This window comes from Drosophila ananassae, chromosome 2R (assembly GCF_017639315.1).
Source record: "Drosophila ananassae strain 14024-0371.13 chromosome 2R, ASM1763931v2, whole genome shotgun sequence".
In the NCBI taxonomy this organism is placed as follows: domain Eukaryota; kingdom Metazoa; phylum Arthropoda; class Insecta; order Diptera; family Drosophilidae; genus Drosophila; species Drosophila ananassae.
Window position 1 is genome coordinate 21,645,184 of NC_057928.1, and position 26,401 is coordinate 21,671,584.

General features: G+C 41.4%; 2 protein-coding genes across 4 annotated transcripts; one reads left to right on the forward strand and one right to left on the reverse strand.

Moving 5' to 3' along the window:
- Positions 1 to 123: 123 nt before the first annotated feature.
- LOC6507872 (brain-specific angiogenesis inhibitor 1-associated protein 2) lies at positions 124 to 26,172 on the reverse strand. 3 transcript variants are annotated; one of them, XM_014910011.2, is made up of 11 exons: positions 25,892 to 26,172; positions 12,084 to 12,699; positions 5,203 to 5,278; positions 5,005 to 5,088; positions 4,875 to 4,936; positions 4,616 to 4,813; positions 4,492 to 4,557; positions 4,153 to 4,389; positions 3,118 to 4,014; positions 2,919 to 3,061; positions 124 to 531 (listed from the first exon to the last, which is right to left on the reverse strand). In XM_014910011.2, the coding sequence occupies exons 2-11, from the start codon at positions 12,126 to 12,128 to the stop codon at positions 444 to 446; spliced, it is 1,896 nt and encodes a 631-aa protein (XP_014765497.1). In that variant the 5' UTR covers positions 12,129 to 12,699; positions 25,892 to 26,172; the 3' UTR covers positions 124 to 443. The 3 variants fall into 3 exon arrangements, with proteins under 3 accessions (XP_014765497.1, XP_014765496.1, XP_001956502.1); XM_014910010.3 differs by having other exon boundaries at positions 124 to 710; XM_001956466.4 differs by having other exon boundaries at positions 124 to 2,581.
- Positions 12,695 to 14,016, forward strand: LOC6507197. Its single transcript, XM_032454904.2, has 3 exons — positions 12,695 to 13,252; positions 13,307 to 13,424; positions 13,481 to 14,016. The coding sequence occupies exons 1-3, from the start codon at positions 12,845 to 12,847 to the stop codon at positions 13,651 to 13,653; spliced, it is 699 nt and encodes a 232-aa protein (XP_032310795.2). The 5' UTR covers positions 12,695 to 12,844; the 3' UTR covers positions 13,654 to 14,016.
- Positions 26,173 to 26,401: the final 229 nt, after the last annotated feature.

The following is a 26,401-nucleotide window of genomic DNA, read 5'->3' on the forward strand; positions in this document are numbered from 1 at the left end:
ATTCAAATATATGTTAGTTAAAGCCAAGATAAATAATTAAAACAAATAATTTGATGGTCAGTAATTCTAAAATTCTTTTGGAAGCCATTGGAATACCATAATCTTATTGAAAACACACACAACTTTTGAATTAATAAAATTGATTTTTATATTGTTTATTTATCATAAGTATTTGAATATACATTTTGAACTTTAACATAGAAGTAAATACAAACAGAATGTTTAACAAGGAGTACGACTTAATGACTACCAAAAAATCCAGGCCCACCAGCGACTGGAAGTACTATTTACTCGTAATATATGCACTAAGTAAAAGGTGTGATTAAAACGGACTGCATTGTTTAGTTTGTGTGTTTGTGGGTTGGATAGTATGTGGCTGAAGCTTTCGGCTCGATCGGCAATTGTCCGGGTCACAGTGAAAACTCCACCTTCCGCTGTCGTTGCTACTTGTTCACACTCCGGTAGATCATCGGAGCGGATCGATCGTTGGTCTTTGTGTGGCGCAACTTAACCGTGGCGAACTGGGAGGCTCTGCAAAGATCAAGGACTCGTCCAGTGGATGAGGAGTTCGCCCTCTATTCGAATGGGACCTATCTACTTACGGGTGGTGGCATTGCAACCTAATACGGGGAAAGGTGGGGCTACCTGGGATACACGGACTGGCTACTGGTCAGTAATCTATGGAGTAGTTGCGGTATATGCCGCGTCGGCTAAAAAACCAAATTACATATGCATTATACAGACTAACTTTAAATCAGGCATTAAGAAATTAAATTTAATGATATGTGTGTCTCGGAATATGAAAATGTTTAAATGGGGAGCATATAACTAGAGGTCTTTGTTCCATAAAGGTTTCTCTATTTGTTGGTGCTTCGGATTTTACTTAATTAGAGCATTTCTTGTTCCATTGTTGGCTTTAAATAGATTTTAAAACTATAATAAGAATATATACATAAATCAAACAAAACAAAGGATGTTTTTAAACTATGGCTACGACATTTTACAGGGTAAATATTTCTTAAATCGAAAAGAAAAGGATTTTGGGATGAGGGGACTGAATATAGGATAGAAATTTTCCATAAACCCCAGCACTCTCTCTCTGCCCATTTTCTTATCCGGTAAGAAGACGGCGAAACTCAATCCTGATCTAAACTAACCGATCCTTGATCTTCTCCTGTCTTCGTCCTACTTCAGCTTAGCACTCGCCGACTTTTGGCCAGACATACCGTGCTGTTCCTGATCCCAAAAGTCATACCAGGGTCCGTAGCTTTTGTTGCCCGCCAGGTTCTTGGAGTTTCGCTCCAGTGTGGCACTGCTGGTCATGTGATTGTTGCCGGAGGAGGTGGCGGAGGACTTGAGGAGTCGGGTGCGCGGCAGGATGGTGGCTGTTGGTGCACCCGAACTGGCCGTGGAGTTGCGGGTCAGGGTGCTGTCCTGGTCCTTGGCGGAGTTCTTCTTCAGCGTATTGGTCGCCGTCGTGGATGTGGAGGAGCGGAAGGTGTGGAACTCCATTTGCTGGTGCTGCTGTTGCTGATGATGATGCCGGCGCAGCTTGTCATCCTTGCGCACCAAGTGATCATTGATCACAATGCAGTCGTAGGGATCGGAGCTGGTCGACTTGAGCTCCGCTTCGGAGTCCTCCTCATCCTCGCTGGTATAGTACTGCTTCAATATGTCCTGGCGCTTCACCGTCTTCATCACCAGTCCGTGACCATGTCCATGTCCGTTGCCCTTGCCCTCGTCAAAGAAGTTGTTCACGTCGCTAAGCTTCAGGGTTCCATGCTCGTCGCTCTCGCCCTCATCCGTGGATTGGGGGAACTGCTGATGCTGCTGAGTGGGCTTGGAACGGCTGAGGGTCTGGGAGTTCTGTTTGTCCAGTTTGCGATGTTGCTGCTGGTGTTGCTGCTGCTGCTGTGGCTTCTGCTGGGCCTGACCACGTCGCATAGTGCTCATCCTTTCGCTCTCCGTGGGCTCTTCAATGTCAATCTCAATGGTCTTCATGATCTTCATCCGTGACTTGGGGGTATAGCTGTTCCTCTGCTGTTGTTGCTGCTGCTGCTGCTGCTGCTGTTGTTGTGGCTGTTGCTGCTGTGGACTCACTCCATAGATGTTATCGTCCTCGTCACCGTATAGCTCCGTGCTGGTCAGGCTGTCCTTGCGACCCCGCTTCTCCTGCGAGGAGCTGGAATTGTTCGACTTGGTCAGTGTGCCGTTGCGATCTTCGTCGGATCGCCTTTCCAATTCTTCTCTGTCTCTCATCTCCTCCATGTTCGGAGCAGCCACCAGGTCGCGGTGCTGCCACAGGGACATGCCTGCCAGAATGTCCTCGCCGCTGCGTCCGCCACCGAACTTCCAGAAGGACTTGGTGCGCTTCAGACCAGCACTGGAGGCCTGGAGGATCTCATCGTCCGAGGCAATCAGGTCGTAGCGCATCTTGCCCGCTCCACTCTGCCGGCTCAGCCGATGGAGGCTCTTGTCGTCGATCTGGCTGTCCACACTATTCCGGAAGTTGCGGTTCAAGGTCCACGAAGCCACGTCCCGGGGCACTGTATGGGTGTGTGAGTTGGTGTCCGCCCGGCGACTATTTTATTGTAATATTTGTTGTGTGTTTGGGTGTTGGATTGGGTGTCGGTATTGGGTGTGCATTGTTGGGTGGTTAACACAAAGGATGGCAACATAGCGATACATGAAATCAAATAAGAACGGAAAAAAGCAAATGAAAATAAATTCAATCATTCAAACTGAGAACAAGGCAGAATAGGGCTTTAAATGAGCGCGGGATGAGGACATGCTTTCCAGGATTAGTCACAAAATAGGAAGCACAAGCAAGGATGTCATCATAGAGATACTTTCATCGTTGGAATAATTATATGGAGGGATCTCCTAGATGACTCCTATTTAAGGTAAACACCACCTACCGAATGGGCACCCTCTGGGTCGCTGGCTCCTCATCGGAGTAGTCCACCTCCGGCTGTGGGGGTGGCTCATTGGCGAATCCACTGTCGTTGCTGCTGTGCAACGAGGTCTTGGCCGCCACTCCGGACTTGCCAGACGGATGGCTCTGCAAGATTAATACCAATTAATTTGAGTCCTAAAGAATCCTTAGGCAACTCTCACCTGGACTCCGTTTAGAAGCTTTTGCTTGCGTCGCTCCACCGCCGATGTGACGCCTCCATTGGTGGCACAGAAACTCTGGGAACTGTTCAGCACCCGGAACGATGACTGCTGTCCATTGGGAACGGGGGCGGGCAGTGTGGGTGGGGGTCCTGGTCGCGGATTGGCTCCGGAGCCGGAGCGGTACTTCTTCTGCTGCTTGATTGTGTCCCCGAACATGCGAGTGGGTGAGGATTCCTCGGCACTGTGGTTGCGACGCCGCCGGTAGGTGGCCTCGTGGTTCTCCATCAGCTCCAGCTGAGCCTCGTAGTCCTGCTGCTGCTGCGACTGATAGCTGCGCAGCCCACCGCCCGAACCCGATCCAGATCCTCCTCCATTTCGCTCATAACTCATTAGCATGTTCTCGTACCGCCGTCCGACGGCAGAAGAGCTGGCCTCCACGGACTCGGCATTGGTGTAGGCTACCGGGAACCAGCCAAAATGCTGGGTGCGCAGATTCTCTCCAAACTGCCAGCCCTTGGCCTTCCCTCCCACCAGGGCGATGCGGTCTCCCTCCTCAAAGGACAACTGATTCTCTCCGGAGGGCATGTAGGCGTAAAGAGCCTTCACCAGTGGACGCTGGTCACCTCGCTGGTCGTCGCCCAGTGTGGCCAACTGCTCCTCAATGATCTTGTGTTTGTTGCCACCGGAACTGGGGCCAGAGCCCACCAGCGCCAGATTAAAGTCGGACTTGGCACGTGGCAGCGAATTCTGGGCATAGTGCGACGACCCAACTCCACCCATATTTTCGCGCTCGTGGAGGGTGCGCATATCCCCATAGGGGGCATCGATACTACGCGACTTCTTCAGCTGAGCTCCCAGGCCCTGGATCGGATCATCATCGCCGTCCTTGATTCGTTCCTAAAATAGAGTTTTTAAAATTAATAGATTTTTTAGCTAGATTTTTTTCTCACTGCATAGGAAATAAAATTATCCGAGCTAACAGAGTGGTTAGCAGGAATAGGCTGGAATACATAATGATGGGCGGAGGTGACTCACCAGGCGACGCATGTTGCTGCTGTTGTTGGTGTTGGTATTGTGACCGTTGCTGCTACCATAGCCGCTCTCATAAGCAGCCGGGGGAATGATCTCACGAGATGCGGCGATCTCTTGCCAATTTTCGAAATTATTATCAATTACCGTCTTGCCGGTGGTGTGGTAAGCCATCCAGTGTTTGGCGATCGAGCACTGGCGCTCCAATACGAATCCATACCGACGTCGCTCCTGTGTCATGGCCTGTATATATCCAGAAACGGAAGTGGGGGCAACACGAGAGTACCCAACGAGAACGAAATTGGTCATCTTCAGTGGGAATTGGTTGGAAGCCAATGAACTTACATTTTTATAGCTCTGATCACAGAACACATCCAGTTTCTTCTTCTGATCCTCCAGCACTTGCAGGCTCTGTGTGGGAAAATATGATTTTTCGGGGTCTTGAAATAAGTAGTGGGATACTCCATACCCTCAGCTCCTTTTCGGTATTCTCGGGTGTGGCCTTTTTCTTGCGCTGTTTCTTCATTGTGGAGACGGCTTTCTGGTAGCTCTCCATGCGAACCTTGTGCTGCTGCAGGAACTTCTTCTGCTCGTGCTGCACCACCTTTGTGTCCTTCTCCAGATTTGTCTCCAATGGCACCAATAGATCCACGTAGAAGGCTTTTAGCTTCAAGAGAGACAGTTGGCCCTATTAGACCCTAGGAAGTATAGAATTCTGAGCTACTTACAATATTCATTTGCTGTTCCTGAATTTCCTTATTGACATTCACAACGCTCATCAAAGCCGAACCTGGACAGAACCCACAAAAATAGTGTTAAGATCGAAAGTGTTGGATGGCCTGGCTAATAGAGTCTTACCAATATCGCCCGTTCCGCTCTGTTGGGCGTTCATCGCAATCTTGGCCAATGCTTCATTGAATAGACGCGAGGCGGTTGCAGCACCTGTTGCATGAAATGGCACGGAATGCATTGCAAATTAGTTAACAGTACTCACAGCAGTCGATTATGGACTGAAGTGGCATATATGCATGTGGTACATAGGTACACTCTACTCACCGTGCAACGCCTTGAGGTAACTTTTGCCCGCCGCGATCAGTTGCCTGGCACCCGGATTGAATCTATCGAGTATATTCTGCAATTGAGATTGGAGATCGATTTTGTTATTGTGTGGCTGCTGGGCTATATCTTTGCTTATCGGTTAGGTGATTAAATGTAATTTACGAGCCAGCATGCCCCAACATTTCAATTTCATTAGGCACGATCTGTCGCTTATGCTTACTATTTATATACACACATATTCACCCCATGGATTTATGGGGTATGTGGTATGGAGGTATGGTAATGGTTTTCCCCGTTTCGCCGCCGGCAGTAAAAGTCTCTCACTCTGTTGTATAAGATCTGAGACAATGTTGTGGTCAGGCCAGCGACATCATTAGTTCCGTGTAACCACCTAAACATACTCGCACTGCTACTCGTAATGCTAATTGCCCGTTTAGCAATCTTTCATAGACATGATTTAGTGGTGAATGTAAATGAAAGTTATCTGATATATCCTCTCTGCGATCTTAACATTTCAATCTAATGATACTAAATGGAGTCTTAAACCAGTCCACTTAGCTTCTGGGGGATTAGAACTAAAAACTATTAGAATTGTCAAACCAGTTGGTTGTCAATTAGGATTGGTATTCCATGCAGAAATAAAGTTGGAATTTATGGCCTGCGATTTTTAACGTCCAGTAATAAAACTTTAATTTAGCAGCAAATGAGGAAGAGCTTATTTAGTTTTGGGGTTTATGGCTTAACCTGTTTTTAAAGAACTTGTAATAGATTCTCTTCCCAGCTAATTGAAAAGGAATATTCTACCTTTAATCGAAAAGTACCTGACTCCAGAAGATCATCAATCACGGATCATTTCCCCACCCGAGGCTTAAAAGACCTTAACACCTTTGATGATTTATCATTCACGTAACTCTGTCAATAGCAGAGATTCTAATTAATTACGAATTACCCCATCTACAGGCTCAGTTATCTAAATCTGTAGAAATGAGTCAGAAGATCAATTAACAACTTGGCTAAGATTTGCATACAATTCAAGATGAAATTGCATTATGAAGGCATGTCGTGAAGGGATGGCTGACATCATCAAAATGTTGACACCATTAAAAAATGAAACAACAAACCTTTAAAAAGAAAACATGACAAAGACATACACTCTGGTCCTGGGCTTGGCCTAGTCTTGGCTTGTTGTTGGCCAGACAATGCCAGAGCACTTAACACGCAATCTCCCAACATAAGCCCGAAAATTGAAATTCTTTTTGGCCACAAAGCAGTGGATTGTATGGCCCAAACCGAACAATGGCTTTCCAAAGCCAGGAGGAGAGCTGGCCAAGATCATGTCGGCTAAGAATAATTGATTGTTATTCTCGTAAATAGCCGAGAAATATTTTGGCGGCCAATCACTTCCGTCAATGAAACAGTCATGCCCGGCTACCGAATCTACTATTTGAATTCCTACAGGCCAGGCTAACAATTAGCAAGAAAAAGTAAAAAAAACCAAATGATAAACAACACATTCTTTGTGGAACAGTTCGCTTCGCTTGTGACACGGATTATTGCCAAATGTATTTGCTTTTCTACAAAAATTTATTGGCTGCAAATGCGGCGACGAGGCGTGGGAATGAATTGAGACAAGATACATACTTGTATCTAGTAGATACTCAGCCGTCAAGGTCGCAGCAGTTTAACGATTCAACCGGCTCGAGCCTCTGCTTTAAGTGTTTGCTTTTATGATCTACTAGCTGGCTGATTTAGATACTCTGGCACAGATACAGATACATATTTGAGATACTTCAGCTGCGAATGCATTTCGGTCCCGTTTCTCACTCAAGTGCACTCGTCTTGGCTGCTGACCTCAGTTCAGTTTATTTAATTTAGATACAGATACAGCTACAGATACTTTAGTAACAGATGCAGATACTTAATAGATGAGAGTGCCTCTCAATGGCTCAGAGCTTATGGTTATATCAAAGTTAATTGTTTCGTTTTGGTATGCCATTGTGGTCCGCACAATTTGTGGTTTTTGGATTAAACTTTTGGATTATCTATAATAGCCTTAGCCATTTGGATTTACCTTCCACTGGTTGATTGAATTCACCCTTGGAGATAATTGCAAGGGAAAATTTTAAACGATATTAACGGAGTTTACGTAAATTTCAGTCTTTAATTCTCTGCCATAAAATCCCCGAACTACCCATGCCAGGTTCCTTTTCGCCAAAACGATCTTATCTGTCCGTGTAATTGGCCTAACTGTTTAACAAATTCCTGCTCGTTCGATACCAGCAATTAGCTGGGCCCCTCCTTGGTCCCCTTTTTTTCGGCCCTCCCCTCGGAACTCACCCACTCTTGGCCAAAAAGCTGACGCAACCGCTTATCAAAGCCAGCAAATCTGCAGCCCACCGACCGACAACACTTAACCCAAAATTAATTGAGGTAGTCTTTCCCAGTGTTTAGTATCCAGTACCCCAGTACCCACTACCCAGATCCGAATCCCAACCCAGGTGACTGGGTCTCTAATCGTCGCTTAACATAAATCGCCACACATATATATGTAATTTTTTTTAATTAAAACAGAGACTAAATGCAAAGTATATCACGAAAGCCTCCCTCTTGGCTACAAAAAAAAAACGGAAAATACGAGGTGGAATGTTAAAGTTACACAGAGCGAAAAAATTATAGAATATATGAGATGGCTAATCAGGATTTTAGTAACTTTATTTAATATAAGATATTTTAGTTTTTGGTTTTTAAAAATATTAGAAAGCTACAGCTAGCCTTTTTAACATGTAATTTATGTTTAATTTTTTAAGAAAACCTGAAAAACCTTTTAAGTCCTTAGTTTTTATATTAATCCCAAGACATAATCATCATATATTTCTATTTTTAATCACTATCCTTGATTGAATTTATTAACAAAGTTGAGCTAAGGAGCTCCCTTTTGGTTTAGGCCATAATTTAAGCAACTCTAGCGAGTGACACACCCACCTGAGAGCATGCGGGAATGCAGCACCTCACTCGAAGCAACAAAAACAAAAAAACTAAGAAAAACAACAGCAAACCGCAATTATGCCAATTAGAAACCAACAAATGCAAAAAGCAACACGCAACAGGTTTGCAAAGCAACAAGAGCAACACTACCAGTCGTCAACTGTTGACAAGAGCTTCAGCGAAGGCGTCAAGGCGCAACCAGTCACGCCTTCTTTTGGGGCTGGGGGCACGGTTGGTTGGTGGTTTAAGGAGTGGCTGCCCCCCCTTGCTGAAAAACCACAGCATATCACTCCCTTAGGGGGCCTCCACGTCCGCGACAGATGAGCGCAAAGTGCGTGAAAAATGCTAAACGCAAATAATTTTCGCTTGCGTGACTTCTTCCCAGGCAGTTAAAATAAAAATAAGGCTCAAATGAAATTTTAATTTTCTCTCAACGAAGGCTTGATGTCCTTGGTGATAGGCACAGGACATGTCATGTTTTTGGGTAGTACATATTTAGAGAGAATAATAAAATTTACTAATTGCTTTTATTACAAGAGAAATAAATGTTACAATAGTTTCTAGAGAATATTATCTAGATCGCATCTTTAATCGAAAATTCTTTTGTTTAAAATAGTATAAAAATGTATATAAAAATGTATTATATCTAAAATGAGCTATTGCCTTCCAAATCCTTTGCTCAAGATTTCTAAAAAACCTGTAAAAATTAATCGACTCATAAAATCCCCTTCTCAGTTAGGGTATATGGGAAATGGACCCAGTAGTGTCCATTGGTGGGGCTTCTCTCGGGCGAGTCGGACGTTAACCCAGTTCCATTTACCATGGTCATACCCATGCCCGTACCATACCCATACCCATACTCATGCTCATATCGAAGCTCTATCCCCCGGAATGCCCCTTCTCCACTCGACTTAGCCAAGGGGATGTGACATCGTTCCAAGTGGCGGCGGCCTCTCTAATGCAATAGCAACAGCAACAGCAGCCTTAGAAATGCTACAGACATGGCAATCAACTGCAGTTCCCCTCCAAAGTCCACACTGGGCACATAGTGTCCCAGAGTGTCTGTTCCCAGCTCACCCAGCTCCCCAAATCCCCGTGATCACCCGGACTGTCTGTGGGCATTAGGTGGCTGCAATTTTAATTTATTTCCACTGTTCTTTCTTTTATTTTTTGTAGTTTCTGTATTTTCAGCACTTCGGACACCTTCGTCCCACATTGTGAGCCATGCTGGGTGCCCCAACACTTGAGGGGCTTCACCTCCTCATCTGCTCCTGCTGCCAACACCTAACCCCTCTGGCAGGTTGGTTTTTGTGTGTGGTCAGCTGGACGTCATTCTGATCTGATCGGCGGCGGCAGGCGGAAAGCGGAAAGCGGCAAACGGCAGGCTCTTTCAGTGGCTTCAGTTTCGATTTATGTTGCAGAGAATGTGCCATAAATCTAACCGAATGACAAACAATCCGAAGGCATTCATCGTCACTGGCAGCTGTTTGAATGAAATGCCTTTTTTAACATCGACTTGACAGGCCAACTTTGCTTGCGGTTTTTATTCACTTGCATGTAAAAAAATCTTTATTTTTTTAGCACGAGTTGGATGAAAATGAGCTCAGGAATTTTGTAGAGCTCTTTATAAGTCACTTTTATGGTTAATAAAAAAGTTTCTAATTTTAGAAAGATTTAAACAAAGTGGAGTTACAATAAGAAGTTCCTAAAATGACAAGATCCATAATTATATTAACAAAAGTAAAAGTGAAAGCCGTATATTTTGAAGTGATTTTTTGCAATCATCTTTTGAATACATCTCTCAACAATTTTTACCCGTTTGCTGTCTTACGAGTTTATATCGTTAACAAGGCCGAAAGATTTATTGAGGCAGCGGGAGCAAAAAATTAAGCAATTATTGAAGGCTTCATAAATAACCACAAAACCGGTGGAATTACATGGAAATTTAAAATTACTCAGGAGGGCGAAATAAACCATTTTTTATCGTATGCTTATTTAAAAACAAAGGCTAAGAGTTGTATTTAGATCTTCCTATATATTAACTTGTTTGATCTTAGCCCGTATCGATCACTTAACAAATGTCCAATAAAATGCTCCATTTCGGGTTTTGAAGTCCAAGTCCAAAGTGTGTCAATTTTTAGAAAGGCTAAATTTTGACTCTAAATAGAGATAAGCAAAATCTGCTAATGAGTTTGGAAGAGTGATATCGCATTAATTAAAACCCGTTTAAGAACTGGCACCAAAGAAGTAGATTCTCACAGTTCCAGAAACAGAAAACCAGGCAAATCGAGTGCGGTATGATAAATTGAATATTAAAATCAAATGTTGATATAATAAATCGAGGGATAGACCAGTTCGATCCGGCAGACAATTGCTTATAAATCAATGGGGAATTAAATCATAATCGTGTACATGTTGAGGAAGTGACTTAAGTTGATTGATGCCCGGTCATTGAGATTCCAATTCCAATTTTTTTCCTGTCACACACTCGCGCAGCAAGTTCGTTTCCTGAGTCTTTCGTTTGTCAAGTGCTCGCCATGCCACTAATTAAAACCAACTCGGCGAGGCAGCTTCCACTCATTCGACTTACATTGTCGCAAATAAACAATAATAGTGCGAAAAATTACAACAACATGCTGGGGAGGGAGGAAACAAATGCAAATGGCGGTCGCAAAAATTCAGCCATGTGCAACATCCAAGGAAGAAACCCAAAAACAAAATTTCCGCAATTTCAAGCTGCAAAAAAAAGCCCAGAAACCGCAAATAGCAGCGGTAGCAGCAGCAGCAATAGCAAGTTTTCAAAGAAATGAAACAAAAAAAAAAACTAAAAGTTACGTAATGAAATAGATGCGCGAAATGTGCAATACCGTCGCCACCCCACACACCTTTCAACTTGCGGCAGATGCAACTGCCGCAAAAAAGAAGCCGAAAACTTGCCAAACTCTCAAGGCGGAGCTGTTGGCTGTCTTCGCTGTTTTTTCAGGAAAGAGGAGGCTTCACGAAAAGACACCAAACAAACAAATCATATCTCCAATTGAACTCGTTTGTTAGGCTGTTTGGTGTTTGGTGTTTTTGGCCACAAAAACTATGCCGAAACTAGAAAACCAACGACTGTCGTGACCATACTTGGCTACAAATTTAAAGCAGCCGTAAAACTAACAACAAACAAACCCCCAATGTACTTTCAAATATTTTTGCCATGTTTATCTTTTATAAATTATAATATATGGGTTTCTAGTTAAGATTAAAAAACACTCTTTGAAAAAGGGTAACTTAAATCTCAAAGAAAGATGCTAAAATTGTTATTAACAAACCTAAAATGTAATCTATTTTATAAATTGCTCTCATTTCGTAACTTTCAAGGGTATCGGTTAAAGCCAAACTTTCAAGTCATGGCTTATTGTTTTCGTTTTGTAGATTAATATTTTTTCGGGGGCTTTCGTTGGCAGCTGCCGTTTAAGGTTATCGCGTGTGGCGATAAATTTAGTTACAGAAAGAAAACATTTAAGGTTATAAATTGTTTTCCAAAAGGGTAAACATTATTATGAACGTGGCAGTGAATTAGTCGCAAGTGGCTAATAGAAATGGCCTTCATGCAATAGCAGCAGCGTTAATGTTTAGGTGTCAGAGTGGGGTTACATAAGTTTTCGATTTGACCCCCAAAGCTAATTGGAGCTTGTGATTAAGTTAAACATTAATATTCTTGTGAAAATTGTTGGGTAAATAATGATTTTTATAGAGAAGAGGCTTAAGAAGAAAATGCTATTGCCTCAAAAGAAATAAAAAGCATTTCTAGCTGCCTATCCCTTCATATTTTATTAAGTCATCCAATCAATAAAAAAAATAAATTATTTCGTAATAACGGATATATGAAAGAAAACAAAATGACTTACCCGGTAAACGCCATCGACGAGTTTTGTAACTTCTTCGGCCTCCATCTCTGAGGTGCACTTCTTAGCCGGGCCCTCCTGCCGATGAATGAAATGTAATGGGCTTCAAGTAGCCGAAATCTTTAGGGCTACTGATGAATTTCCAATCGATTCGAGACCCCCGTCCAGAAAAATAAATTCACTTTCAACTGCAGCGCCCCAGACTGCTCTCGATTTTCACTTTCTAAAGTGGCACACACCACACACCACACACACACATATACAATACACACACAGACGGTCCAAAAAGGCCTTAAGACGTTGAACCGGGCCTCCAAAAAAACAAAACCAACTTGAATTTGGAGTAAACTTGTAACTTTGACTTTCGTTGCAGAATCTTGGAAATCTCGTTTCTTGTGTCGTGACTTTCTTTTTGGCGGGCAGAAGACGAACCGCTGAACCGCCGAAACACCGAACCGCACCACGTAACGCGAGTCAGGTAAATGAAATGCCAACTCGATAAACGGGCCAACTCAGCCAGCGGTTTTTGTTTGTTTCTGTTTTTGACGGCTTTTTTTTGGGGTCTTCGGGTCTTGTCGACTTCTCAACAACTTGTAGCTTCGGCACGTGATAGAGTCGTCTGTAAAAAGAGAGAATCGGAAACAGAATTAGTTCCTGGCAACCACTTTGTTTAATCAATATTTGTAAAAGAATTTTTCATTCAAGAAGTAGAGGAAGTTAAAACTAATATTAGATAGTAATTATTTTCCCAGTTTTTGAGCAAAATGGACGACCTACTGAGCAAAAAGAAAACGGTGGTCCCCGTCTTGGACCTTAGTCGTAGCAACATCCAAACTATCGAGGAGTTCAAGCGGCTTATGGAAAAGGTTCCCGACTACAAAATGCGGCCCGTGAAGGTGCGCGCCGAGGAGATAAAGATTCGCGAAAAGGACTATGCCTTCAAAATGCCCAAAAAGGAAATGAGAAAGCTGATGAAGGCCAACGGGGAGCGTGAGGCCATGTACGTTTATGCCGATCCTGTGCCCGGCGAGATGAAGGATGTGGTCCTCATGGAGCTCTGTGCCGTGCCCATTGACTGGAAAATGCTGACCACTCTGCGGCCCAAAAACAAGCAAGAGGAGGAATACTTTAGCCGAATGGTAGAGATGGGAAAGTTGGAGCTTAAAACGGAGGTATATCTTAGAAACTTCACAAGAAATATGAAATCTATATCTTATAAAATACAGGCTAGAGATCGTCGGGAGTTTGCGTTGAACAACTGTGTCAAGAAAATCAAAAATAAATCTGGCATTGTGGAAACACGTCTGATGACCTGCGAGTCCTGCGGCGAGGAAATGTGTTGCGGTATTTATACTAAAATATTCTTAAAATTTAAAAACTAATCTTGTAAACTATTAAAGGCAAGACTTGTGGCGATTTCAATTACGATCTCTATATCCGAGTGGAGGCCAGAGTCGTTAAGCCAAAACCAGCGGTCATATCCTCCAACAAGGCCAAGTTAAATGGCCGCAAAAAGTCAACGGTGGGTGGAGCCAAGGTCAAGGTGAAAAAGTCCTCAAATAAAACCAGTTAAAGAGGAGAAAAAGCTACAAGAAAATTATCTAAAAAATAACAAACTTTGATAGGCTTTTTCCTAAAAATTTATGTCGGAACTTTTATTTAATTAACATCTTTAAAGTCGCACAGCTTTGAAATGTATTGCTAATTAATCAACCATCTTTATAACTTTTTATTTATGCCAGGTGTTAAATGAAACTAAAATATATGACAAAAATAAATAACCAAGAATGCGCTAAAGTATGTTTCCAAAACTATTGCTTATTCTTTATTGATTTTTTATTTAGTTTGTAGACACATTCCAACATGACATGAAACAGCTTCAGAAAATGTTGTAAAATGCTTAAATAATGATCACAACTCAAATGCAAAATAGTAGAAATTTTGTAGCGTTTTTTTTGGGGTTTATTTTTGAACACAACAAGCGACACTCGAGTATCTTTGCCGGCATAGAGCCAGAGCTCTCAAAATGAAATGGCTAAAATATTTAAATTGCCACGGCAACAGGGCAACACGGCTGCTTTTGGCCATTAAGCCAAAGTCAACAAGGTAACAGGGTTCTGTGCTCGGTGGTCTGGAGAGTCTTTTGAATTGCTAACTTGGTACTAGATACTACGATACACAGAGAGAAAATATTGAAATAAAATTACATGAGATGTCTTTGTTACAAATTTCTTTTCAAGAAATATAATCAATCAAAAAAGTCCTATTTTTAGAGTACAATTCAAATGGGACAATACCTATTTAATGATCATTTTGGGTGACTTTTTTTCTCTTCATGTGATAAGTGGAGCGGTGGATACCACTTGGATACCGCGTTGGCGACACCGCTCCAGTGGCAGGCAGCCACTTACAGCCCACGAATCGCCGCGGGGCTTGTGCAACAATTTGTGCAAGTCGAGAGCGTAGAATTCAATGGCCCCGTCTGTCTCCAATTCTCCGAGTCTCGTAGCCCCACTTCTTTACGACAACGATGCGGTGGCGCTGCACAGCTTTTGATTACTAATGAGTCGAGTTCGCTTTTGAGCTCTGTCAGCTGCGGTCCCAGCTCTGATTTATGCGGTTTATTTATGGAAATATCTATTCGCGTAGAAATTGAAAATTTACTTTGAATATCAAATTTGTGGCCAACGCAGCCGGGGGCCATACTCCGAAGCTTTGATCGGAATCCTAATTTAATATTGATTTTCCTGTAACGAAGTTGGTAATTAAATGGGAAAGGAATTCTTGTTATGTTTCTAGCTTGACTTAAAGTTTCTTTTTAATTCAAAAACAAATCTTTTAAATCTCCTTAAGTTAAGTAAACTTAAACTACCTTTTAAGCTTTCTTTGCCGTATTTTTTCGAGGGCTTATCTCCTTTAAAGATGTCATGGCTTTGTCACGTGGGTCTAGATTACAACTTCAAGCCAAATAATTATTATAATTTCAAAGTAAATCTCTCTGCTTCCATAGATCTGCTCAGTGTGTTGACTTTTACCAATTTAATTATGGAATTGAGTGAGTGCCACACCATTCATGCCGAATTCTGTTATTGTAAGCTACCTAGAGGCTAGAGGGGCGGGAGAAGACTTTCCTATCCGGCGGGGTCTTTCACCCGGGAACAACAAAGACGTGTTCGAGCGATTACGTAGGTCTCAGTTACAGGTCGAAAGATTTCCAACACGGCCAACAAAAAACAACAGCCGAATGAAAACGAAATCGTGCCTGAGATGAAACGCATTGAAACCTTACGAAATGGTTGTTGTCGCATCTCAATATTTATGCAGATGCAAGATAAACACATTCCAGATAAGCTGCCGAAGTGAGAGTGGCGAGATGAAAGTTAGGCCTTATAAACTTTTTTTAAAACATTCGTCTACGTGATGTCTGCTGGGACTACGCCCCATTGCCTTGATTAGAATCGAAAGACTTAGGCAACAAACTTGACGGCTGCAGGCAGCATTCTTGTCATGCCGCTTGCCACTTGCCGGTTGCAAGGTTAGCATCGTCACTGCTGCGGTCAGCGAGGGAACTCGATATTGCAGTGGACGCTGCAGTGGCGTTTTAATTATGCATCTGCCATGAAAATGTATGCAAAACTGCGCTTGTCTATTAAGAACAAGGCCAGCATCCCCCGGCCAGCCAGGCCAGGCCAGGCTAACCCAATGCAAGGCCTCCATCAGGTCTCTGCTGTATGATTATTGTTATGTAATTAACTTTTTCAATTGGCTATTTATAGAGCCTATGAATGTAAAAAATGAAACCATAAAGCAGACATCTTTATGGCCACCTTTGATCCCCACACCCCAGGACATCCACCCTTGCTGGGAATCGGCGGAGAAAACTTTCCCCAAATCGAAGATGGCTGATGAACAGTCAACGACCATTTGTCTGACAGTCAAAATACATGCGAATAATCGGCCAAAACAACTTTAAGCAGCATGTCCAACATCAGTTAAAATGTTGTAGGGAAGCGTGATGGCAGTCGAGAGGGAGAAGCAGACGAGTCACAGTTGCTATTATCAAATGCTCATCACTAACATTTTCTGCCTGCTGCTGTGGCTGTGGCTGCCTGCAATCTCGCCATGACGATCAAATTGCAGCACATGTGAATGCACGTGTGTCGAGATTGTTGGCCAAAAAGGGGCGGTCGGGTGGGCGGGGCAGCAGGCAGGCAGACACTGGCGGCGACTGGCAGCGAAGATGTTGCCGGTGGTGTTGTGAAAATGAAATTAAACTAAAGGCCGAAGACAATGCAGCAAAAAAAAAAAGGCAAAAACCAGCCAACACACACTATTATCTGTGCGCTAAATTGCAGCCAGATACATTTGCAAATGAGTCTTAGAGATACAAAAGCACACAATAACATTGTTCACTCATTCCTCAAAGACCTGGCCCCCAGCACCCAGCCCCCCAATGTCCATGCAAATTGAGAGACGCGGCCTGTTCGTTCAGGCAAATTGGCAGTGAAAGTAAAAGTTTAAGTTATTTTTTGTTTCTACTTTCTGGGCTGTCGAACCGAACCAAAACCGAATCAAACGCACCAGAAAAGCTGACGACTGACAGACAGCTCCTCTGACACTTGCCTGCCATAAAGAGATATAGTCCATGGTGGCTGCCTGATCCAGTTTGCCCCGAACTGAACCGATTCGAGGCGCCTCCACTGCCCCCCACTGGCCGAAACTCAAAAACAATTTGCATTTTGCAATTAACTTTTAACCGGAAAATACCTCAACACTTAGGAATTTTTTCTCCTAATGAAGAAAGCCGATTATGGTCAGAAAGATTAATATTCGATTTTTGAAAAGGGTAAGGGTTTTTGGGGTTTAGGTCTAAGTTTGGAGGCATTAACCCCATAGATTACCTAAGTCAGGGGTTACTTTATAGTTTTGAATTGAAAGTTATTCTCATCAAACTGATATATATGAATCATATATCTAGTATACTTTTCCTCTTTTTATAATCATTGGTTTAGAAAATTCAAGTTTCCTGCTCCATTAACCCACTGAGCAAGATTTCTTTTTATCTCAAAGTGGCTCACCCCCGCTCATGTATCTGTATCTGTATCTGTATCGCCACTTTATTTAGAGTTACACCTCACGTAGTGGCCTCACCCATTTATTGCGATTCTGGCTTCATAAATTAAGTGAAGATGGCATCTCAAAGTCGCCGACTCCAGTTTTCTTTTCTCTCCGCCAAGTAAACTAGTCTCCTATATTCTAAACTAAGTTACCAGCTTGTTTTTTTTTTTAAGAAATATTTTTTAACGACTAAATTGGAGATACTACACCTGACTGATTAAGAGGCACTTGACGTGGGATATTCCTAGGTTCCGTTTCAGTTCAGTTCGGAAGCTAAAACCGAAACTCATTTGTCCGCCCACACAACGAAATAGAGATACTTGTAGATACAAAATTGGAGTGGCGGCTGGAATACCGAATACATGAGAAAAGATATATTGAAAAAAAAAATATCTGACGGACTGCGTCAGCTGCAAGGAATGCGACCTTGAGCTGTCGTCGGCTATACGGCTATATAGCAGCTATATGGAGCCGCTTGTTCAGATGTCGTGACTGCCCAGGCCCAGAAAAACAACAACAACATCGAACAGACACCAGACCACAAATACGGGCGGACTTGGATGGCACAGAGAAGTAGTAGAAGTTGAAAAAAGGGGGGAGGCCAAAGCCGAGAGGGGCGACAGATCAGCAGAACCCACTTGAGATGAAAAGACAAGACGCAGAAAATAGCGCAAGTCTTCTCATACAATAATAATAAAACACGTTTGACGAACGGTTTGATGGCAAAGATGAAGATTGAATATCTGTCAGATACGTAGATGGCAAAGTACAGCAAAAGTGGAAGCAAAAAAAAAAAAAGAAAAAACTGCTCAGGCGCTCACTTTTATTTTCAGCATTGCAACCGCACTAACCGCACAACAGCTCCGTAAATGCCATATAACAAGCCAAAATAACAAAGATCAAACCCTGGCTGAATGAGAACAAAGCCGCGACAGCAACGAGAAAAATATCTTGGCCAAGAAATTGATGTATTTAAGTATCTGGTAGTAGCATTTACCAAGCCCCAAAGTATTTGTACGCTCATTACTTGAATAAATACAAATAAATCGCAAAATTCGGGGGACAAATATTACAGTATATTTTATGTCCAAGTAATCCAAAATAAATATTTATTCGACTGACTAATGAAAGCCAAATGAGACGAATGCTGCACAAATAAATATTTTTATTTATTCCTACACCGTCTGACCATATTTAATTCAAAATGATTTATTGGCTAAAAAAATAAATTCTAATTAATTCTGATTTATCGAGATATACAGAGTTCGAAAGAGTCAAGGCTGTTGCGATTAGACATTTTTTTGAAAAAAACATCCACACCTTTCACTCAAAACTTTCCCACTACCAGACTGATTCTTTTCCAGATTCTTTCTGGTAATCGACTTCAGAAAGGTGCCACAGTTATAAACCCTAAACCATGAAATCATATTAAAAACCAAAGTCAACGAACTTCGGGCTCCGCTCAAAGTTTTTATTTATGCAGTCGGAGGTCCAATTAGTTTTGAGAATGTCGAAAACGAACTAAAAAAGCCAAAAGATATATATTCGATCGGCCGAAAACCAAACTTCTTTTTCGCAATTCGAAATATCTGTGTAATTCTCTGGCGCATTCTTGAAGATTTGACACAGTTTTGATTAGAAAAACCTGTTTCTCAGCCTCTGCTAGAATATGTATTTTAGTCTTTCAGGCTGGTATCTGAACTATAATTTATATTTTTGTTTGGGCTTGCATTCCTCCGATTCTGAAAGACACAAAAACCAGTTACAGAATATATAATCTTGCTAAAACTACATTATGCAAATTGAAATTTGCATATTGTGGGTATTCACTGAATTTCTCCGTTTCCTTTACTTTTGGCCAATCTGTCAATTTCATTATGTGAGAAGTTAGTATTGAATCGTTTTTGGGAGGAGACCATGGAACTCTTAGGATTTCTTTTCACAAAAGTTCAACGGTTAGCTGAAGAGTTCAAGCGATTTGCATAAATTACAAAGAGAATCGGCTATTCAAGCGACAAGCGGAATACTTGAGCAAAATCTTTGTTAAAATCTTTGTCAAAATCTGATGGCTAACACGATTATTACATAAAACTGGGATTTAAATAATATTAAACACGGGTTCTATAAGAAATGATACAAGAAACGATTGCTTAAGAGTGCCTTTCTCCAGATTAACAAAAAACTGGGTTTGTACGCCAAATGAATAAGGCATTAAATCAAAACCATACTCAACAAACTAACCCCAATTATGCTCGACCAGTTTTATGATAAACATTTGGGGCTTAAATTAGTCGTAAAACAAAAGACTCAAGCAACGAACTTGAAGCTTAATTACCACTACGTGCCGAGAGTTATTAAATATTCCACTGATCCACCGGTAGAACAACAAAGTTTAACCAAATAAAAACCAAAACAAAGTGTACAAATGGCGTATTCAAGTTTTCTTGGTTTTTTTTTTTTGGGATCGGCAGTCGTAAAAATCACTCAATAAACTGACGGAAATGACTTGCTCTCCATGATGCCCCAGTGGCGGTGGAAACAAACGCATCTTGGTCTATTCGAAATTTCATAATTAGCCACAGTGGAAAGCCCCTGACATGCTCTAGGCAAATCACATTATCCAAGAAGAAGTTGAACCGAAAATGTTTCAGATGAAAAGTTGTGAGTCTGGGCCGGTTGTTCGTGCATTTAATTAGCCATTTTCACACATTTCACTTTCAACAAGCTGCCAAATTGTGAAAAGAAAAGATACTGCTGCCGCTGATGGTTGGCTCTTTTTGCTGCGAGATCTCTTCAATGAAACGCAAAAAAGCCATTAGCCGGTCAAGTGCACAAAAGCGTAGGTTGGGTTGACAAGACCGCCTTGCCATCCGCCACCATCCATCGCATGTATCTCGGTGTATCTGAGTATCTGTGTATCTTTGTATCTGGTCATCTGTCGCTTCCTCTGTTTCGTCGGCGGTCGGTTTGCTGCTTTCAAGTGGCCAATTTCTATTTTTCCCTCCCGTATTTACTTTTTCGACAGTGTCTTTTCGTTTATTTTTTTCGCTGGAAAACGTTTTTTTTCGTTAATTGAAATTTCCCATCGCATTGAACTTGAAAGCTAACAGACATCGGCATAAATCTCAATCCGTCGGCAATGGCCAAAAATTGCCGATTTCCATTAGACAAAAAGCCTCATTGATTGGCAGCCGACTTGGCCAATTTTTTGGCTTTCCTTTTTACTTCTTCATATTTTTTTTTCTAAACGAACTTTGATTTCTACCTGCGTAATTAGCATTTTTGATTTGTTTGTTTGTTGTCGTCGATGATTTGCATGTGATTCCCTACCCACATACTTAAGACCCGATTAAAAATAGAAATTGCGCAGCCTTCTGGCTGGATACCTACGTGAGCTCTACCCATCCCAGGCAAGAGTTTAAAAAATTATAAGCCTCACCTGTAACTCATCCGAAATGCATCTTTTTGGGATAAAAATAAAAAGGAAAAGTAGAGAAATATATTGTTTAAATGCTGGTAATTTATATCCCCATTGTAGAATTGTGAAAGTTATAGCTCCTCTTACTTCTCATCCCAAGATCTCCCAAGAAGAGCATAAACTGTCTCCGAATAAAACATTTTATTTTTTTCGCAAATGCATAAACCGCAAAACAAAATTAAACAGACCACTTTTACTTTGCAACAGTCTGCTATTTATTTTGCTAAAAAAAAGACTACAGAAACTAAAGATTATGGGATGGAAAAATATAAACGGCAGTATGCAAAACGAACATCTCGGAAAGCCAATGAACGTCTACTTGGCAAACGCAAATTGACCGTAATAAGCATTAGCAGCTTCACAGAGCTATCCATTCAGCCAATAAAGCCTCTCTTATTGGCCACTTTGTGAAACCGAAAGGCAATTAAATCAGTCTGCTGGCATTACTGTCTTGGCCCGGTGCATGATATTGATGGAAAATCAGAGAAAAATTGAATAACTGCCACACTAATCAGTTAATAACAGTGTCTTGAAGCAGGCATAGACTTAATTATATGTTCAGTTAATGAACAAAAAGCTATTTAAAGTTAAGCAATTTTTATTGCTTAAATAAAGTTGATTTTCTTTTGTTGAAATATTTGTTTCTAGAAGATTTCAGAGCCCTAACTATTGCTTTAATTTTCTTATAAAGATCCATCTTTTTTATACTTTCAATTTAATTTTTTAAAAATACCTTTCAATTTTCTTTTAGCCTATTTCGAGTCTCATTTGTTCGCTGTGGTCATTAAGAAATCGTTACAAATTATCTGTGGCGTGTGTGCGAATGCCGGCTGCCGTTTGCAACATTTGCCTTAATGCGATTTGCATTGAAAATTGGCACAAAAGTCGATTTGCTGGGCTAGGCTGGGCCGGGCAAGGTAAGCCTGAGCAGAGACTGACTGAAATTGAAACTGAAAACGAAGTGAACTGTACTGGGACTGGACTGAAATAAAAAATAAGTTGGAAAAAAAAAACAGAGCGAACTGAGCTCCAGCTTAGCGTGGGGGGCTGTTCACCTGCATTTTGGAATGCTCGTGTTTGGCTATTTGGCCCAAAAGCCTTTTAGGTGTGAACCTTTTTTTTTTTTTGACTTATCCATACAGCTTGAATTCGGTTTGAGGTCATTGGATCAAGCTGAAAACTACAAACCACCTATATAAACTATGAAAAGATAGTTATTTGGGTCAGCATGCGTTTTAATATTTGGCGTGTTTGGAAAATTACATATAATATTCGATGAGGAAACGGTTGCGAATCGACGAAAATTACATTTCCATAATCAAATTGTGGCCAAGACGGGCAACAGGGCGTAGTCGCAATTTCCAATTGTCTCAGACGTTTTGGCATTTTTTAATGAAAGTTGAAGTTTTTGTGTTGATCGTTCGCGGACTCAATTGATTTTCTATAGAAATAAATCATTGCATAGGAAGTCCAGGGTGGGGCCACGCCCATCTAATGATTGGCAAAAACCATTGAGCAATTATGTTTATTGGTTGCCGGCGATTATTGCCGCATTCTTTTCATTTCACAGAAAATCGAGCCAATGCTTTCGATTTCACAATCGAAACAGAAAAACTAGTTCTTTAAAGGCAACAAGATAATGGCACTGACTGGAGTGGTTTACAAAATGAGTTAATAAATAAATATAAAAAAATTAGTATTAAATTATGTGGATTATTCGATTTAGAATGGAAGTACTTGGCTTGTAAGTCTAATAAAGCCCAGCTAAGCCTTTAAGAAAATTTCGAAATTAACATTTTCTCTTTCTAAACTAATTTAAGTGAAACTTTGGCTCGAGTCCGATTCCCTGTCTGAATTTTTTCGATTTCCATTCAGTTCAGATGGATATATAGTAGTTACTGGCTGTGTCAAGTGCCTGCCTGGAACTGAACCAAAACAACTTTCAATGCAAATGCAATCTTGTGGGTGAGAAGGGGCTGGATCGTGTAACTCGACATATCGTTCGTTTTAACTGGAATATATGTATGGGGCCTGAGTGATGGAAAAATGCGGTTAATGTGGTTAATGCCAATTGTTGCTGCTGCCTTAAGGTTCAACCTGTGCACTTGTACAATTTCCTAATTAAGTCAAATGCCCAGTGACATGTTTAGTTATGGTATTGTCTGCATCCATGTGGAAGATATGTTCAAGTAGCTGGTAGTGTATTGAGAGCAAGTGAAAGGTGCAACCTTGATGTTGGAAAATGTAGTAGCTTCAGAGGAGGGACTTGTCACATTATAATATTTTTAAGATAACAGGAAAACCAATCCACAATTTTTCTTTTTTTGGTAGTCACTTGATAAGCTTCCATGCCACATCCATTGCATAATATTTAAGTAATCTCTTACCATTTCCCCATTGCGTTTTACGCCTTAAGGAAGTGATCACTTAATAGATTTTACATTTTGACAGTTTATGCAAAAAAAAAAGCAAAAAAAAAGAAAACTAATTCGCGATTCTCGGGGCGGAGATGGAAAAATAATCCGAATGCGACTGCAAGTGGCGCTGAATGTTGAGAGTGGTGTTCGGGGGAAAATGCTTGCCACTTCAAAGAAAACAAATCCCCCACAGCCCCTGACCATTGCCATTAGAGCCAACTTGGGCCAATGTGGCAGTTTGTTTTGGTTTTGGTCCGAAGCTGGCTTTGGCCAAAAGTTGATGGACTCGTTTGGGGCGCCTACAGCAGCAGCAAACGGCAACGGCAACGGCAACGGCGGCATTAAAAGTGAATGGTAGCGGAAAGGGGGTCGGTTGCAAGCCAAGGGGGCAGGAGTGTTGCAAACACTTGGGCAGCAGCAGCGGCAGCAATAGCAACAGCAAAATCGACGCTTTAACAATTTGGCTAAAGTTTAATAAACTTTATGAAATGTTGTCTTGAGTGGGAAATGCAGTCGAGCCCGAGTGGAGTCGTCGACTTCAATGACAGTGATGCGGAGGACCATGTCCCCAGGAGGGGGGGCTAGGCGCAGCCGAGGGGGTGGTGCTGTCAAGTGAGTTTTCGGGGCGATAATGTGCATGACAACAAAAAAAAAAGGAAATCCTAGGAAAACCATGGGACATCAGGAAACAGACTGGCCACGTTAGAAAGTGGCCATTATTTGGGTGTTTTGTTTTCTTTTTTCTTCCAAACTTTTCAATTGAATTTTTGCGACATTCGCATTCATCACTTCTTTTTGGTTTTTATTATTTTTGGGTCTTCTCGAGGATATTACGCAAGTAAAAAATTGTCATATTGTTTCCCATTTCTCGTAACTATTTTATTGATTTTTTTTTATGCTGATGCAATGTCTTGGAATATTTTATGCCTTGGAATGCACCTACATATATGCTATTTTTCCAATTCAGGTTTACTCCAACAAGATGCATCTTTTCTTTCTAAAAGATAAAATCTAACAAGGATTAATTGTAGATTACAGACCACTTGATAGATATGAAAAATGAACTGAAGTCTTCAACTGGTTCTGGCCATAAAAACTCCACCTCACACCAATAGGCCTCAAATTGAAAAATCCTCAACTTAATTGCTGTTGGCTTTCGCAAAAACTAAAAATTATAATCAATATCTTTTTTTCTATAGCCTGTCTATAGCTTTTCAAATTGAATTGGGAGTATGTGGTGGGCGGGGGGAGTGGCCACTCCCAGGTCCGGCACTCCGGACTCTGGTGTGGAGAAAGTCAAGCTCCGAGGGTTATCATTAAGTACTCATATGCAAAAGGCGATTCGAACGATCTGGCGGATGGAGTGCTAGTGCCAGTGCCAGTGCCAGAGCTAGTGCCAGAATGCAGTAATAACAGCCTAAGCGTTGCATCCGATAGATACAAATTTGATTAATAGCCGAGAAAGAGAGCAAAGAAATTAGAACGCAGCTGGAATTCGATGAGAGTGTCCAGGTAATTGCTGGTAGAAACTCCGGCTTTGTAATGAACTGATAAGCGAATAATTAACATGGCCACTGGACATGGGGCTAGCACTGCATAGGGGGGAGGTGGGCGATGTCTTAGCCATGGCATCCACCTGGCCAACTCAAAAACTCCCATGTGCAACAGAAATATTTGCTGTGGAAGCATTTTTAAGGCGTGTTTCTCTGCCGTTTTCAATAGATTTTTGTCTTTAATGACTTTTGGCTTCGGCAGCGACTGGGAGTTGGCTCTCTTCTTGGCCAGGCTTAATGGCTTCGATCGTTTGGCTTTTGTTCTGCACAGAATTGGCTTTGTGGCTTTCGCAAATCGTTTTTGGGTTTGGTTTTTTTTTTTTTTGGGGGGTTTTGAGAGGTTTTGTTGGGGTTCAGCCCTATCTTTAGGTGTCGGCATCTTGGCTTTGACTCGAATACCGCTAAGTCGCATAATGAGCCCGGCTAGCTATCCGGTAGATCGAACACCTGTCGGTTCTCCGGTGGTTTTTCTATTTTTTTTTTGTAGGTATTTTTGTGCAAATGGGTCGCACATGCTGGGGATTGAGAGTTTTGACATCAATCTATGATATGTGAGAGTTGAAAAGGTTATTAATTTGTTAAAAAGCTAATTATGTTGTTGTCTCAGCAAGGTGTATGGGTCCAAGAATGTTATGAGTCATTTAATTATAGTATAAGACAATTTCTATAGATCTTAAGAGTTCTATAATGAATACAAATCCTAGTATATAGGCCTAGGACTTCAAAAATATGTGACAAATATTTCTAACATATTTTTTTCTCATTCATCAATTTAAGCAAATACTTAACCGACATCGGAAATACCCATAAAAGTCAAATCCACTTGCTAATAATTTTGTTTTCGGCCAAATCGCAACAACGCTTTAAACCTATTGAACAAACAGGGTCTGAACAATGCAAAACAAAAGGTAAAAATACCGGAGAACTCATTAAATAAAATGAGAACAAGCCGTTTGCCAAACAGAGAAGGCAAGGAAACAACGCAAAAACAATCAACAGTCTCCGAAACAAAAACAACATCACAAACAACACACAACCACAAGAAGTTGGTAACAAAAAAATAAAGTTAAAAAAAAATCAACTTACAACAACAACTGCAAAATATATATATCCAAAGATGAAAAGTTCAATGCACGGAAATCGGATTAAGAAAGAAATTAAGTAATAGTTTGGTATTTTGTTGAACTCCGAATGGGCCTAGAAATTGACCAACTCTAAAAGAGGTTTTCTTAAAAAATATCTCACCTTTTATCCTTCAGGGGTCTGCCCGGGAGGAAAATCCAAAAGCGTATGTAAATCCAACAGAAATTTTAAAACAAGTTTTTAGATTTCTCACAATTATGTTTTTGTTAAAAAACTAAAAAAGTTAGCACTGACAACCGAAAATTAAATTTCTTGAAACCAAAATAACGCAGGCGTTTCGAGTTCAAATTGCACCAAACCGGGTTCTCCAGAAATCTCGCGGAATCGGATTTGGAATTGGGTAGAGCGGATCCAACCGAACGCGTCGAAGCTTAAAACTCAAATAAATTGAAAAATAAAGGTAAATTCCTACTGACAAAAAAAGCTCCCAACTTTAAGCTTTCGTCAGGTGAAAAACTCAAAGCGCTTTCTTGACCATGATTGCCAAGCTCGAAAGTCGACTTCATCTTTCGAACAACCATACAAGCCATCTAAGACATTAAGGTAGAAGTAGTTTTTGTGCAAAACCCCCTTGAAAGAATGGGGATATATATGGGGGTTATATATCTAATC